General features: G+C 38.0%; 1 protein-coding gene across 1 annotated transcript in view; it reads right to left on the bottom strand.

Annotated features, from left to right (window-relative positions):
- Positions 1–16,724, bottom strand: part of LOC104610972 (LOW protein: exocyst complex component-like protein) — a 62,907-nt gene that overhangs the window by 22,985 nt on the left and 23,198 nt on the right. The window contains exons 3-4 of the mRNA XM_010277848.3: positions 14,449–15,493; positions 1,557–2,081 (exon numbers count right to left, since the gene is read on the bottom strand). Of these exons, the coding sequence (XP_010276150.1) occupies positions 1,557–2,081; positions 14,449–15,493 (1,570 nt within the window). The remainder of the gene's footprint in view (positions 1–1,556; positions 2,082–14,448; positions 15,494–16,724) is intronic.

Below are 16,724 nucleotides of genomic sequence, written 5' to 3'. Positions count from 1 at the left end.
CTAATTCCTAAAACAACTCTAATATCTCATTACTGATCCCACGAAGGCTAAGGTGGTATTTGGTAAAATTGAAATGTGATGTCTGAGAAAGCAAAACAGATCTATAAGTGTTGAATAGCCAAATTTTGCTTCTTTGCTTTACCATCATCTTAATACAGTTGAACTGTTTGAAAATCTGAATATAATAATACCTAAAAAGAGCATTTATCAACAAAAAGTAATATCTAAAATGAGATTGTTTTACATGCCTACCTGCTAAAATCCTACAAATTTATGAGGTTTCTATTTTATGTAGATGAAGAGAAGAAGGAAGAAAATGGTTTACTAGTAGCACTGGCTCCACCAAATAAAGAGAAGTAAAAGAGAGACGGTTCATATGAGAGAGGTAGGGTGAGGTGACCCTCCAAAAGGAGGATTATGATACTTATTAGTTAAAGATTACTACTTATTACTATGAAACCTAGGGAACTATCCTAGGATTTATGTATTTTTATTTTAAAAAACTCATCACCTAGGCGCCCACCTAGGCAACTAGATGACTATGGCAATATCCTATCACCCATAAATTCAGAAATTGGTGTAGTAATGGAAAAAACGGATTTATTTTCCCTGGACTCTTTCCTTGCTTCCTTATCTGCATCGAACTGATGTAGGACAGGGTAGGGGCCCTACAGGTTTTAGATCTAGTGTTGGGCTTTATAGGGTTAAGGAAGGGCTAAAGGTGATTAGGAATGAATAATGGGAAGGAAAAGGCATGTAGAATGTTTGTTGTCCACCAAAGATAAAGCAAGAAGTCAAGAACTTAGAAAGCAGGACAACTCTAGGTACTATGAGCATATGCCTCTGTTGCACTTTATACTAGAGCATACTCCTCATATGCCCTTGCCTTTTAAGCCAATTTTTGTAATATAATGTTATAAATAAAAGTAAGAGAACCGTGTCATTGTGTTCCATTACATACCAATATATAGAAAGGAAGAAAACTCTCCGAACTTGCTTATTATAATACTTATATAACATAATACAATAAACAGAGGTGTAGGCACCATTGCTTTGTTTGGTTTCAATGCTTTATGTTCATTTGGATATGAGATGACAAACATTTTTATGTTAATACCATGCAAATTATGTGAATCATTTATTCTGAACTTTTGATTTGCAACTTTGCAAGTGATGTGTGAATGGTGATGCTTACATAATTATGGATTATGACTCCATGTGGTGATGGTGTGATACTTCAATTTTATATTTAAATGTGATAATTCTTTTCTTAGAAATTGTAAATATGAAAATTTCTAATTTCTCATAATTTTTCTATTTTTTAGGATTTTATTATGTTTTCTTATACATTTCTTTATTTGTAATTATACATTAATTTTAAAAATCCATGCTCTAGAGGCTTACACCTCTTGCATTTTGGTTTAGGCTCATGCCTTTGGACAGTAAAAAGACTTGCATCACACGTCTCTGTTATAAAGCATTGATGTGTGTTTGTGGTTTGTCCAAGCTAATTGGATCTAAAAAGGATGCTTAAAACAATATTGAAGGTGGATCACCTGGAATGGCAGAGAAGGCAGTGGGTCAGAGCCCCAGAAGAGATCCTCTCCTTTACCATCTAAATATGTCTGTGCATCTAATCTTGTTTTACCCTCTCTTGAATAAATGAAGCTCAAAACATATTGGCGACAGAAATGATCTCTAAGCTTATCCCATGAGTGCTGGAGAAGGCGTCTCCACTCTTTAAATTCTATAATATTACTTGCTACAGACCCAGCATTTTCAGTTGACACACTGCCTTGTTCCTTGCTCTCATTCTGTGTGTTCCAAATCCTTGATGCAGCCATTGGTAATCGTTCATCAGCAACAGTATATGCAGTTCCCAAAAGTGCAAGCTGTTGGGCATCTGTTTCAGCCTTGAAGTGTATGGCATCCTTCTGTTCTGTGAGATTTTCATCTTCAGAAGGGCCAGGTAGGGATTTAATCAAAGACTCCACATATTTATCAAACAACTGAGAAATCCTTGTCAAAATTGATCCTCCAAAATGGGAGATTGTCTCCGGTGTTAGCTGTTCTACAATATCCTGTAAGAAAATCGGCATTCAATATTAGTAATCTACAGTGATTCTTTCTGTTAAAAGTATAATCTACGCTAACCTTTGACCAATCAAAAAGCATATAGACTGCAAGTCATCATGAAAAGAGCTGCAAAGATTGAAAAAAAATGAACAAAAAGTGAAGGCCATAAATGAAGCTCATGTGCCATCTCCAACCAAAACGGAAAAGTATTTGGATCAAGACCATTATGATGTTGCCTCACTTTCCTAGTTTTGCATGATAAACAGATCATTTGCATTATTCTAGGGGAAAATATTGAAATCCCCTATTCTGAAAGAGTCTATAGTTCACAAATACACATTCAAACATGTACTGTTTTTATGTATATTGGTGATTCATTAATACAGATTTTCAAATTGTTTACTAAAAAAGACATTCAAACATTTATTTTAATCTCTTCCATTTTAAATTCAGTTACATATTTTAGTGAAAACATAATTTTCAAATGCCAACCCCAAAGTGCATTGTAATGCTTATTATACTCTCCAATACAAAATAATGTATAGCAATCCAAACCATCCAATTATGGGTCAAATCTTGGCAATCCAGACCTCCAGGGACCAAGAATTATGTTCTTTTTTCCATGATAAGTAACAGAGCTGATTGCATTAATGTATTCAAAATTTCCTGACAAACCCAAATTATAGGTTGCAGGTGGCAGGCCATACAGTACAAGGTATAAAAAGCCAACTATTAAACAACACAAAACTCCTATAATGATTGACTCTATCTGGCCAAGATTCTTCAAAGTGATGTTTTTAAAGAACAAGCATATTCTTTGATGAGTACTTATTGTAGACTTGTGGGTCATGGTAACATTTATTTCTGGCTGGATTGTTGTCTTGATGGGTAACCTCTTTCTCTGTTCAAGAACGATGAGGCAGTGATTGATTATGGGATGAAACTTTGAGATGTCCTAGATGAATATGGAAACTGAAATTTAGACCTTACAGAAGGGCAGATCAATGAGAATATTATTCCTCATATTCTCAATTTAGACCTTGTAGACGGGTTGTGGGTTATGGTAATATTTATTTCTGGCTGGATTGTTAGCTTGACAGTAACTGTTTTTTTTTTGATAAATAACAGAACTTTTATTAAAAAGGCGAAGCAGATATAAAGGAGCAAGGGGAGGGGTAAAATCTCTTAACCCTCCCCGAGAACAAAACACATATTGCAACAATGCCAAAAAAAGACAGTCTCTTCCCACCCGTTGGTTAGCAAGTGCATCCGCAAAGGAATTTGCACTTCTCTTGATCCATTGTAGCTTTATCTCCATGTTCTGGGTCAGCCATTTAAACTTCTTTTTCTCATTTGTAAACTTCCAAACCCCATTCTTTTCTTTTTGAAGCCAGCCTATAGCCAGCATTTAGTCACCTTCCACAACCAATTTTCTGATATTTAACTTCTTTGCTCTCTTTATCCCTTCCAAAACCACCATAACCTTGGCTCTTAGGGAATCGCCTACTCCAATAGGGCCTGAATACAGAGCAATAATTTTCCCTTCCTCATCCCTAAATAATCCTCCTATACCTGAAGGGCCCGGATTACCTTCACTGCTTCCATCAAAGTTCAACTTACTGAAACCAACAGATGGAGGGGACCAAAGCGAACTAGTCACAGATTTGGGGGAAGCTGAAAAAGCCACTTCCTTCCAATTTTTAAATAAATCACCCGCTGAAATACCTTTAAAGAGCTTCATAGGCTTGACCCAATGAACCACTCTAACAATTATGGTTTCAATGATGACATCCTTACTTCCTTTCTTTCTCAGAGAATTTTTTTTTTATTTCTTTCTTCTCAAACTGTCCAACAAACAGCTGCTCTTGCACATCTCCACAGTATTTTCTTTTGATCGATAACAGTAAACTTTTTATTAAAGGAGAAGGGATTTTACAAATTAACGATACAATGTGTAAAAAGTCAGTGAGAGATCAAATCTATTCTCTCTCCCCATTTTCCTCACAACTGTGTGAACAAAGTTTCTCCCCCCCCCCCCAGGTTTAGCCAACATATCATTTAGGGAATTAGCACATCACTTGTTCCGATTGAAAGGCACTTCCATATCTCTTGTCAACCATTTGAATTAGCACATCTCCACAGTATTCTACCTCTCTTCTTTGACCCTCTAACAGAAAAGGGAGCAAACAAGCTATGTACATTCGGTGGTAGTAGTGGAGACTGGAGGGGGGGTTCCATCTACAACCAAATAAAGAGAAACCAATTCCAAACCACAGAAACAAAGGGTAGGAGCATAGTTGTCAAGGTGTCGCCTAGGCATCGCCTAGGTGACTAGATGCCCTTGGCTGGGCGCCTTGCCCAAACGCCTTGACTTTTAGCAACTAGGCGCCCTTCTAGGCAACTAGGTGCCTGCCTAGGCAACAAAAATGGCAAGGCAGACGCCTTTTATAATATCATTTATATTGCTGTATCTTATTAATGTATGTGTTAATACATTTTATTATATGCTATATATATATATATATATATATATATCAATTATACTTTGTTTTAATGTTTTACTATTGAAATTTATAAGATCATGAGGTTTTGAGAAGAGAAAAAGAAAGAAAGAAAGAAAAGAAAGAGGAAAGAAAGAATAGAATAATAAAGTTATTTTTCTATTCTCTCTCTAATTAAATAAAACAGAAACTCCATCCTTGTTTTTTTTCTATTTTACTTTTCATCTTGAATATTTATCATATAAAGTTGATAACCATCTTTAGCTGCTAATTAATATGAATTTTCTCTATTAAATACTTATTATAGTAGTATTATTTTTGAAAATAATGAAATTAATATATGTAAAAGATTTTTATCTTTTAGATGTGATGATTTGCCACATTTTTAGAGGAAATTTAATGTTCTTAATAAAGAGAATTGCTATTTTTTCAATTAACATACATGCTAAATGGTATATAAAACTAGGAAACTAGCCAAAAGTCAGATTTTTATATTATAAAATTTTTACCGCCTAGGCGACTAGGCGCCCCAGTGTCGCCCAAAATCGCCTAGATACCTTGAAAACTATGGGTAGGAGATAATAAGTGATAGCATCTCACCATTACCTTTACAAAGGATGCACTAGTTTGAGGTTAAACACCAATTAGGTAAGCTTCCCAACAAAAAGCTCCTATCCTAGGAGGGATTGATTTACCCTAAACTTTCTTAACTGGAAAAGGTTGCACAAATCCATTGGAGGGTTGCACTAACGCTCTAAAGAATGAGGCACAAGAAAAAACACCCAAAGAGTCCATATCCAATTATCCCTCCTTGAGGGATCTAGAACCAGCCCTTCCAGAACATTAATCAAGGTTCAAACATTGTGCAATTCAAAATCTAAGAGCCCTTCTAAAACCCAAATCCCAGTCAAAACCAAACTTGAGCTAGTAACCAACTCCTAGCTAACCAAATCCCAGTCAAAACCAAGCTTGTTCCTAAACCACCAACACTCTTACTTCTAGTAACCAACTCCTAGCTAACTCTGTGATCTCTTCTCTCCTCCCCCAATCCTCATAGGAAATCCCTCATCATCTTTTCAAACTCCTACAAACTCCCTCGAGAGTCTTAAACATTGACAAGAAATAAACAAGCAAATTAGCTAAAGTAGACTCAATCAATGTTATCCTACCACCCAAGGAAAGGTAACTCTTCTTCCATGAGGCTAGTCTCTTTGTGAATCTATCAAGCACCAGATTCCAAAAATTGCTCCTATTCGGATTATTCCCTAGGGGTAGTACCAAATAACTCAAAGGCCAATGAGAAACCACACAACCCAAAATGTGAGCCCTTTATTCCACCTCCCTATCACTCATATTAATTCCAACCACAAAACTCTTTATCAAAATTGACTTTAAGATTAGACATTTGTTCAAATAGGTGAACCACCAACTTGAAGTTCCTAACCCACCTGGCCTCATCTCCTTCACAGAACAAGATGGTATCATCTGCAAACTATAAATGGGTAACCAAAACCCTATCCCTTCCTACTCTCCACCCTCTCTCACCAAACTTCTAGGATCTATTCAATTAGTCTACCCAAAACTTCGGCAACCAAAATGCACCACTGCAACCATTTACACTATCTCTCCCCAAACCCAAATCAATCTAACACTTCCAAAATGAATGACCAATATATGCCTTTCCAAGATCCAATTTACAAACCAGCCCCTTCTTTTCGGTTCTTTTTAAATCTTCCACACTTTCATTGGCAATTAAAATCTGACCAATGATTTGTCTACTCTTTACAAAGGCACAATTTGGAGAGATGATAGTGGGTAGTACCTCTCTAATCCTCCGAGAGAGCACCTTAGCAATGATTTTACATAAACTATTTACCAAGCTGATAGGTCAAAAGTCTCGAGTGATTCGCTCCAATTTTTTTTTTTTTTTGGGCCAAGGCAATGAAAGTAAAGTTCAAACCCAAGTTAATCACCCCTCTTTCAAAAAATTCAATGACAACCTTTTGAGTGTCATCCTTAAGTATGTCCCAACAGTCATGGTAAAAATCCATCGTGAACCCATCCAAACTAGGTTCTTTAGATCTATCTATAGAGAAGATTGTTTCTCATATTTCCTTCAAGTTAAAACTCCTTTCTAGCCAAATTTTCAAATCTTCAGGTAACTTGGACCAACCCAAACCTTCTAACCTTAATCTGCCATTTAGGGGTCTTCTATAAATAGATTTGAAGTGATCCACAAAAGCCCCAATGGTACCTCTTTCTCTATTCAAGAATAATGAGGCAGTGATTGATTATGGTTTGAAACAATGATATGTTCTATACGAATATGGGAAGTGGAATTTAGGCCTTATAGAAGGGAAGATTGATTATGGCTTTGGCATAAAAGTATTCCACCCAAGGTATCTTTTGGCAACTGGAGGATTTTGAAGAACAAAGTGTAGGTGGGTGGTAATACACAACAACTTGGGATTCTTGTAATTTCTAAATGTGTTTGTTGTAATTTGTAAGCTTCCACCAATAGAGAGTTTGGATCATCTATTTGTTCATAGCCTTATTGTTAACAAGGTGTGGTATTATTATGGTAGTATTTTAACATTCCTTCATTCAATAATGAAACAACCAGTCAATGAGTCAAATATCCAAAGCATAGAATGACCAATAGTATGAAGATATTCAATGAATTTATCAGTGAGACTAAGCTAAGGGAAATCCCCATCCAAAGAGCTTCCTACATTTGGACCAATTTTCAGCTCAACCCCATTTGCAGTTTTGCACCAAACGGGATAGATTTTTTTTTTCAGTTGAGTGTGAAATTCATTGGAGGATTGTAGAATGCTCGGCCATTCTCAGGACAACTTCAGATCATTCACCTTTAATTATTAGCCAACAAACTCACTCAGGGTCCATCTCCTTTTAGGTATGTAAACAGAGCTAGAGATTGGTGGCATGAGGCAAGGTGGACGGAAGAATATAAATTCTACAAAAAGTTGCAAGGATTGAAAGGAAAATATCAAAGAATGGAACAAACAGGTTTTCAGAAAGATAGAGTAAAAAGGAAGCAAAAATTTGGTTCTTAATTAAGGATTTGGATACCAAAGAAGCAAAAAAGCAAGTAAGAAAAGAAGAAAGATTGTTCAGATGGAATCTAAAGTAGTAGTTTGGCACCATTCTTAGGAGAAAAGAGATCAATTGGAATCATAGGGCAAGAAGTAGATGGATTAAGGGGAGTGTCTGGACCCCACTAACCCGGATAAAAGAGTCTGGGCCCTAAACCCGGTTGGCTCTTTCACTTGTGCATCTTTTTTTAAAGCCCTTTGCTCTAACCCTTCCTCTCAGGTCTTCCCTGTTAAAGAGGTTTGGTCAAGGCCAATACCCCACAAAATAGCAGTGTTTTGTTGGGAAGCCTATTATGGTAAGATCAAAACTGTGGAAAACTTGCAAAAGAAAAACCTTTTTATGTGCCTGTCCCCAAATTGGTGCTTTATGTGTAAAATGAAGGGTGGGGACTGTAACCATTTGCTGATATCGTGCTCCTTTGCTGCCAATATTTGGAACTGGGTTGTTTCCTTATTTGGGTGCAGGTGGAACTTTCCCTGTGAAGTAAAGCTGCTGTTCACTCCGGCTGCTCTTGGGAGATTGGCAAAAAGAGGGAAGCTAATGTGGAAATGTATCAGAGCCGCTACCTTGTGGATTTTATGGGAGGAGAGAAATGCTAGAATATTAAAAGAAAAGGAAAGAAGTCTTTCTGAAGTCAAGGAATGTATATTGACAAAGACAATTCCATGGCTGAAATCTTCACAATTGTTGGCAGATTTCTCCTTTGATGACTTGAGGAGAAATTGGGAAGCAGTGGCTTCTACAGTCTCCACCAAGAACAAATCACAAGTTTGAATGGAAACCCCCACCGGATGGAGTAGTAAAATTGAATTTTGATGGCAGCTGCCAAGGTAACCCAGGGCCATCCATAATTGGTGGGATTCTGAGAGAGAAAAACAGAAATATGTTGTCTCTTTTTTCAGGACCAGTGGGTGAAGGTGATTCTGTAAGGGCAGAGCTACTAGCAGCAGTACAAGGTATACAGATGGCTAGTCAAATTGGAGTGAACAAATTGTTAGTAGAAGGGTAGCAGTCCTCGAGGTGTCAAGGGGTGTCAGCAGATCAGCAAATGCAATGGCTAACTCTCTGGCCAAGCAAGGGGTGCCAAAGGGAGATCTGTTTTGGGCTACTTTGTAATTTGTATCTCAGGATTGGGCATGTTTAGTGTATATGATTCAGTCCTCGGGGGAGGTAACATCTCGTGCCTCTTCCTAGGCTATTTGTATTTCTGATTTTTGTTTTAATAAAATTACTCATTTATCAAAAAAAAAAAGTAGATGGATCAAGGGGACAACAATACAAGATATTTTCATTCTTTGGATAATAGAACAAGATTGAAATTTTGGGTATCTAGATTGGTAATAGATGGGCTAGAAATTGGTAATTGGAAGAACATTGCTAACTCTTTTGTGATGCTTTAAGAATATCTATGGTTTTCCCTCACCCAATGATCTCCAAAGGATGAGAAAAGATGGTTTGGTTTGGCCAAGACTATAGAGAGATTGTGCTGAAATGCTAGAGAAACCTTTGACTTGGAGGAAATTAAAAGAGTGGTGTTCACGATGGAAAGATCTAAAGCACCAAGATTTGATGAATTTACAATGGCTTTCTACCGAGATTGTTGGGATATATGAAGTTAGATCTCCTATAGATTTTTGAGGAATTTTATACTAGAGGGAAAAGAAATATTGGAATGAATGCATTTTTTATAGCTCTAGTCCCAAAAAAAAAAGTTGATTTGCAATGTCCTGGTGACTTTAGATCAATCAACTCAGTGATTATATTCCACGAATTGTGGCTAAGGTGTTAGCTACCCATTTGAAACAGGCCCTCCCCTCTCTTATCTCACAAAATCATGGATGGCTGCAAGAGGCTTGTGGATAGAAAAATGGTTGTAGAGGCTGCATGTTGAAATAAGGTTTTTACGGATAACAGCAATATCAAAGCCTTGTTCTTGGGTCCTATTGGCTTTGGGGACTCCACAAGGGATGAACCTCTATGCTGTTCTTCATGGAATACAAAGAGCAAAAGAAATGAATTTGGATAGATTAATCATTGAAGGGGACTCTAAGGTGGTGGTGAGCAGGCTAGAGGATGAGGAAAAAGCAGTTTGGCATCATAGGAAGATGCTAAAGAAGATTAAATGGTTGACAAGGAATTTCCTGATAAGGATACAATGGGTCCAAAGATTGGCAAATGGGTTGGCTGATACACTAGCAAAGCAAGGGGTCAATAGGGATCAATAATACTGGGCTCAGTTGTAATTTGGTGTTATTTAGGAGAGAGAGTAAATATTAACCTCCCAAGGGATGCTTAACTTGTACACATATTTATGTTTATAATTAATAAATTCTGTTATTCGTCAAAAAAAAGGAACCCAAATCAAATGTTCTCACTCTTTCCGCAATGTCGTAGCAATCTCCAAGTGTTACCTCCTTGTTTTCTGCTAATCAAGATTCAAACTATCAACACGTATCGGCCCGTATTGGTCGATATGTATTGTTCCAGGACCTCCCTGATACGCCCCTACAGTGGGTGTATCGGGGGTCTGACCGGTTCAGGGGGTGGAGGAGCCCTAAACCGGCCCCCCTGAACCGGTTTTGAAAAAAAAAAGTAAAAAAAAGGTATCGATTCGCCCGATATGCCCCTACCGGTGTATTGATATTTTGAACCTTGCTGCTAATGTAAAGAGGGTGGAACATATGGACGGAAACAAATAGAAGAATTTTTGAAGACAAATATTGGAATCTGGACAAGATTGTAGCAGCTGTCAACAATTCGGTTGCAGACTTGGTTCTATTAACTCCAGAATTTAATCAAGTCTCTAGGGAGGATTTCGGGGACAAGATGGAAGAAATTTTTGGGATTTCAACTTTGTAATTTGGATAGTTTACTTTAATTATGTTCCCTAGCAGTTCTTTTATGCTTTTTTAGTTGTGGGTAATGCCTTATCACCTGCTAGATTGTAATCTTTCCTTTTCTTATTTAATGAATTTTCACTTTATCTCCAAAAACAAGAGGCTGGGGTAGAATTCGCATAAGTCTTCTCTCTCACCAGTTATCCTTCCAAAAATAGACCTATTCAATATTTGCTGTCTTGAATGAAGTGAATTTCTTGTTCTTCATGATTCCTTTGCATATCTTTGACCCATAAGAATTTTGGATAGGTGATGTTTCCCAATAGAGAACTAGAACTACCATATTTACTCTCTTGTTTCATTTGATAAATGGTAAAGTTTTATCAAAAAATGAGAAGGGATTACATCAAGATTTACAAGACAAACCATTCCAATAGGGACGTGAGGTGCAATCCCAACCTACAACAACCCAAATTACAACTAAGCCAAAATAAAAGTTCAGACTTATGCATCCCCCTCTTCACGAAGTAACCTGCCATCCCATTTGCTAACCGCCTTTCACATTGAACAAAAACCGTCATATCTCAAACCAGCCATTTGAACTTTTTCATAGATTCCTTGTACTTGCAAATCACTGCTTCTGGTTCCTTCGGCCACCCTACTATCAATTTAGAGTGGCCTTCAATGAGCAGTCTGTCAAAACTTAGCTGTCTAGCAATCTCTACTCCTTGCAAGACTGCTTGGAACTCTGCCAAAACTGAGTCTCCTATTCCAACCGGGCCTGAGAAAACAGCAATAATATGTCCCTCATTATTACTGAAAACTCCTATACCAGCTAGACCTGGGTTCCCTAAACTGCTGCCATCAAAGTTCAACTTGATAAAGCCTTCGTCAGGAGGTTCCGAAGCTAACACTGGTTTGTTCCTTGTGGTAGAACTTCTAGCTACAGTTCCCCAATTTCTCCACAAGTCATCAACAGAGAAATCTGAGAACAGGTTTGAGGCTTTAACCCAATGTATAACTCTATTTAAAATACACTCCCACACTGCCTCCTCACTCCTTTCTCTATCACTGAAGACTCTGCCATTTCTCTCTTCCCACACCGTCCATATCAAAACAGCCCTAAGACACATCTCCACATGACTTTACCTCTCTTCTTCGGCCAGCTGAAGGTCGTGGAGTCAAAGAGATTTCCAATCTGCTGTGGAGGCACAATCCACCTATGACAAAGACCTTTTCCCAGAGGCCTACAACAAAAGGGCGAAATTAGGAGATGGTAATAGATTTCACCACTTGCTTTACATAGGGTACACCAGTTGGGGGAAAGACACAAGGAAGGTCTTCTTTTTTGCAAGGTGTCTAACGTGTTTATTTTTCCAAGAAAAACTTCCCAACACAAAGCCCCAACCTTGGGAGGAACAGGTTTAGACCAGAATTCTTTAAAAGGGCATGAGAGAGGTTCGGGGCTGAACACAAATAAGACAAGAAAGAGGCACAAGAAAACAAGCCCCTAGGGTGCGGAATCCAAATATGACCATCAGGCTAAGAATGATCCAGGAAAACCGAGTCAAGGACTTGCAAGGGCGAGGTTTCCGATTCAAGCTCACTGTCTCTCAAGTTTCTTCTTAGTCCCAGGTCCCAACTTAATCCGGTCGACTGAGAGCACGACACAAAACGATGTACAGTTTCTTTTTTAAGCAAAGAAATGGAATAAAGAGAAGGATAAAGGTCTTTAAGGGTTGAGTTGCCAAGCCAAAGATCCTCCCAAAAGAGAAACTTGTCCCCAAAGCAAACATCATACCTGATTAGGCCAAGGAACTGAGGGAGTACTCCACAAATGGATTTGTAGGGAGAAGCCAAAGTAGCCTTCGAAGAGACCCCAACGTCCCAACCATTGCCTACACCACCATGTATACTGCCTATCACTTCTTGACACAGCTTCCCCCTCTCCAAAGGCCACCTCCACAACCACTTACCTAGCAAGGATGAATTTTTCTTTCCCAGATTTCCTATACCTAGACCTCCCTGTTCTTTACTCTGGCACACTACCTCCCATCTGACCAAGTGATTCTTTCTACATTTTTTTTTTTTTGATCAATAACATCAATTTCGTTAAATTAAGAGAATAGAGGGAAAGGAATACAAAGGGAGATAAAATAACTTAGCTCCCCAAAAATCAGAAAACTCAGGGAAAGCAAAGAAAATTAAAAACTAGCCCAGAAAATAGCCTCCCTATTCACTCCTTGCTTGGCCAACCCATCCGCAAATGAGTTGGCACTCCTCTTCACCCAGCTGTACTGAATCTCTATGTCCCTACCCAGCCATAAGAACTGTTTTTTCTCATTGTTAAAGTTCCACAAACCACTGTCCTCTGTCTTCAACCAATTAACCACCACCTTCGAGTCACCTTCCAGAATCAAACGGCTAATATTTAGATCTTTTGCTCTTCGAATTCCTTCAAGCGCTGCAAGGATCTCAGCCCTAAGAGAGTCACCTTCTCCAATAGGGCCAGAGAATAAAGCAGTAACAATCCCTTCCTCATTCCTGAAGACTCCTCCAATCCCAGAGGGCCCTGGATTCCTTACACTGCTGCCATCAAAATTCAGCTTTAAAAAGCCCGAGGGGGGAGGGGACCAGAACAGACAAAGAGTCCTCTTGCATCTTGCAGTGAAAGCAATCTCTTTCCAGTTTCTTAGCAAGTCATCCATACGACAATCTGAAAACAATTCCAAAGATTTTAGCCAGTGGACCGCATGATTCTTTCTACATTCCCCAGGCTCCCAAAGGAAGTCTCTCATCAACTTTTCTAATTTTTGCACTTCCCTCCTAGGCATCCTAAAAACCGACAAGTAGTAGACTAGCAAATTTGCTAGAGTGGAATATATCAAAATAATTCTACCTCCCAAAGAAATATAATTTCTCTTCCAAGCTGCCGATCTCTTGGTACACCTCTCCACTACTGGGTTCCAGAACGTAGTTTCTCTTGGATTATCTCCTAAAGGCAAACCAAGATGCTTCAAAGGCCAGCACTCAATAACACAACTTAGAGACTGCTATTGCCTTCAGTTCCTCCTGCCTCAAGTTTATCCCTACCACACAGCTCTTCTCAAAGTTAATCTTCAGCTTGGAGATATATTCAAACAACTTTATCACCTCCTTCAAGTACTTTCCTTTCCTAGGATTCCCACCCTCAGAAAATGATTGTATCATCCGCAAATTGTATGTGAGTCACTACTATATTATTCCTACCCATTCTCCAACCTCTAAAAAAGTCCAACCTGTCTGCCCTTTGGACAATTCTGCTAAACACATCAGCTATGATTGTAAAGAGAAATGGGGAAAGGGGGTCCCCTTGTCTGCCATATTTACTCTCATTCAATCTTCTTCATAATCCTTCTACCATATTTAAATCAACTAATGCATTTGGATGGTTTCAGCTAACCAAACAATAATTAGTATTTTTTGTTACCAACAAAAGTAAGAATTTAACATATAACCATGATTGAACAATTATTTTGGCAGAATGTTGATTTGTTTCTCTTTCATAAAAGGATTTTAGTTAGATGGTGCCCCATTGGAACTTTGAAGAAAGAGAAGAAATTTTCACAAAGAAAAAAGGGGAAAGGGTTAAAATGCTAAATGCTATTTTGGTACTTCACCATGAGTATGATACTAAATTCTTAAATAACTCATGCAACTAAAGGAGAATCCCAAGCTTGGGGTAATTAAATAACTTCACCACTACTACCAGTTTCTGTTTAATTCTAACCAAAATTTAGCAAAACTTCTAAAACCCCAGCAATATCAGTGAATATCCTATGGCATAAGAAAACCATATTCAACTGTTTTAATGACAATAAACACTCACATCAACAGATACCAGAAAATAAAGAAGAAAAAAGAAAGTATCAACTTACCTCAACAATAATAATAAATCTGCTTCCACTGTCAGTAAATAAGCTGTCGGATGTTGCCTCAATGGAAGATGATGGAGCCACGAAACGAGGCGAAAATGGCAGTGTAGAGTCATCTGCTGCCAAATCAAGAACCATTTTTCTAGCTCGTCTAAAATTCATCTCTAGGACTTCTTCAATGTATGGACGCAGGAGCACCAGTAGCAACTTAGAAAGATTCAGACCTTGTGGTTCTAACATCAAGCAGTGACTAAGACTAGCCTGAATGCAAATGCTTGCAGCACGAAGGGCACAAACTGTCTCAGATGAGGGGGCATTTTCCTTCACTAGGCGTACAAAGGACTCCAGCTCACACTCTGCCCACTGCACAACTCTATTGGTATATAAAGGATTATCACCAAATATCAATCCAGATTCTTTTGTGACCAGTGAGATGGTAGAAAACACAAGTTTGGACAATGTTGATGGGTATGTTTGAGGATAAATTGAACATGAAGGAAGAAAAGCCTCAATACTCTTCCGCAGACGGGATCCATATGCTTTCAAAAGCAACTGATGTGCCAAGGGACCTTTTCCTAATTTCAGTAGACCAGATAACGCTTTTTTCAGTTCAACATTACCCACTGATGGTTGTTCAGTGTTCTCAACAAGCTGATTCTCTAGCATTGCCTTCCTTTTCAGGAAAGCTGACTTATATGAGAATTTTTCAGTAGATGAAGTATCATCTGAGCTGTTTAGCTCCGAAGAACTTTTCTCTTCAGCATCTAAAGCCTCTAAGGCTTCTTCCACTTTATGCTCAGCCAAAAGAACATCAATATTCTCAAAAAATATCAGCTTCTTGTCCTCTGTTTCAGCTAGCAAGCTATCCTGAGTTTCACAAATTTGAGAATTTTGCTCAGCTGCATCACTGTCAGCATTAGCATGATTCCATTCTTCCAATTCACGGCAAACACCACTCATCAAATCCTGCACAAGAATTCCTTGAGCAGATATATGCTTCTGCAGCTCAATCAGTTCATGTTCCATTTCAACAACCTCCTCTGATATCCTGTAAAAAGTTAGAACATTAGTGATAATCATAAAAGCCAAATAAAATAACACAATCAGCTCAGAAAATCAAAATAACCATGGCAGTGATACAAGTCCTTTCTGATAAGCATAACAACGCTGCTAGAACTGAGAATTTTTAAAGGCCACGATGAATCAGCTTTTGTAAGAATAGGTGTGGGTTCTATTTCATGGAAAGGGAACCTTTTCAATACAAGAATGATAGAAAACCTCAGTAAATTTGTACATATGATGACTTATTATCTATATTATACAGTTCCTATGCATATAATTTTTTTATAGTAACAAGCAACAACTTTTATTAACAAAAGTAATCAGTTAGGGTTTAAAGAAGAAAAGAGAAGAAGATGGAGAGAAATGAGATGAGGGCCATACACCTCTCTCTTTTTTCTAAAGAGAAATGCTTATGTGACACTTGCAACTGTTTAAGTGATAAAATACTGACAACTCTATAGAACTGTAAGATAGATATTGGGAACCTTTGATTCTTTACTATGTAGTAGAGAGGGCTGAATCACTAATCTAGCTAGCTGGCCACTCTTTCTCCTTTTCCTCAAATTTGGTTGGTTTGTTCTCCTGATCTAGCTAGCTGTCTAGGGAGACTGCTTTCTCAGTATCCTCTAAAGTTTCCTTTTTTTATAATAAATAAAAAGAAAAAATTATTAAAAAAGAAGATACAACAAGGTGACAAGACATCACCCAACAAAAATTTATAACCCAAAACCCACACCATTAAGAACCTCCAAACCATTGATACAGACTTTTCTTCCCCAAAATTCACAAAAAAACAACAAACCCTTGAGAATACACAGCAACAACAACCATAACAAACTTTCAAAATTCAGGCCTTCCCTTAAATATTTTCTTCATTCAAAGGGTGTCGCCCATCCATCTCCCGAAACATTTTACCACAAATTCTTCCCCTCCTAAGATCTAAACTCCTATAACTTGCTTACTAGGACTTCAATTTCTACCATTTTTTCTAAATCCATATTTTCTTCTAATTTTCCACTCGATCTAGCACCACTTACTCATTTTCCTTCTTTCCTTCTTTCTCTTCCGAAACTCTTCCACAACTGTTCCACAAAATTTGTTGCTTATTCTTGAACATCTGCATTTCCCCTCACTTTCTTCTTCTCCATCCCTTTCTCTGACAAGTCCAAACCAAGATTGCTTCTTGTGCTGCTTTCAGATTTCATCCTATTCTTCAC

The sequence above is a fragment of the Nelumbo nucifera genome, chromosome 7, assembly GCF_055504915.1.
Source record: "Nelumbo nucifera cultivar China Antique chromosome 7, China Antique-T2T, whole genome shotgun sequence".
NCBI lineage: Eukaryota > Viridiplantae > Streptophyta > Magnoliopsida > Proteales > Nelumbonaceae > Nelumbo > Nelumbo nucifera.
The sequence above is the reverse complement of the archived record's forward strand: the minus strand, read 5'-3'. Positions and strand labels throughout refer to the sequence as shown.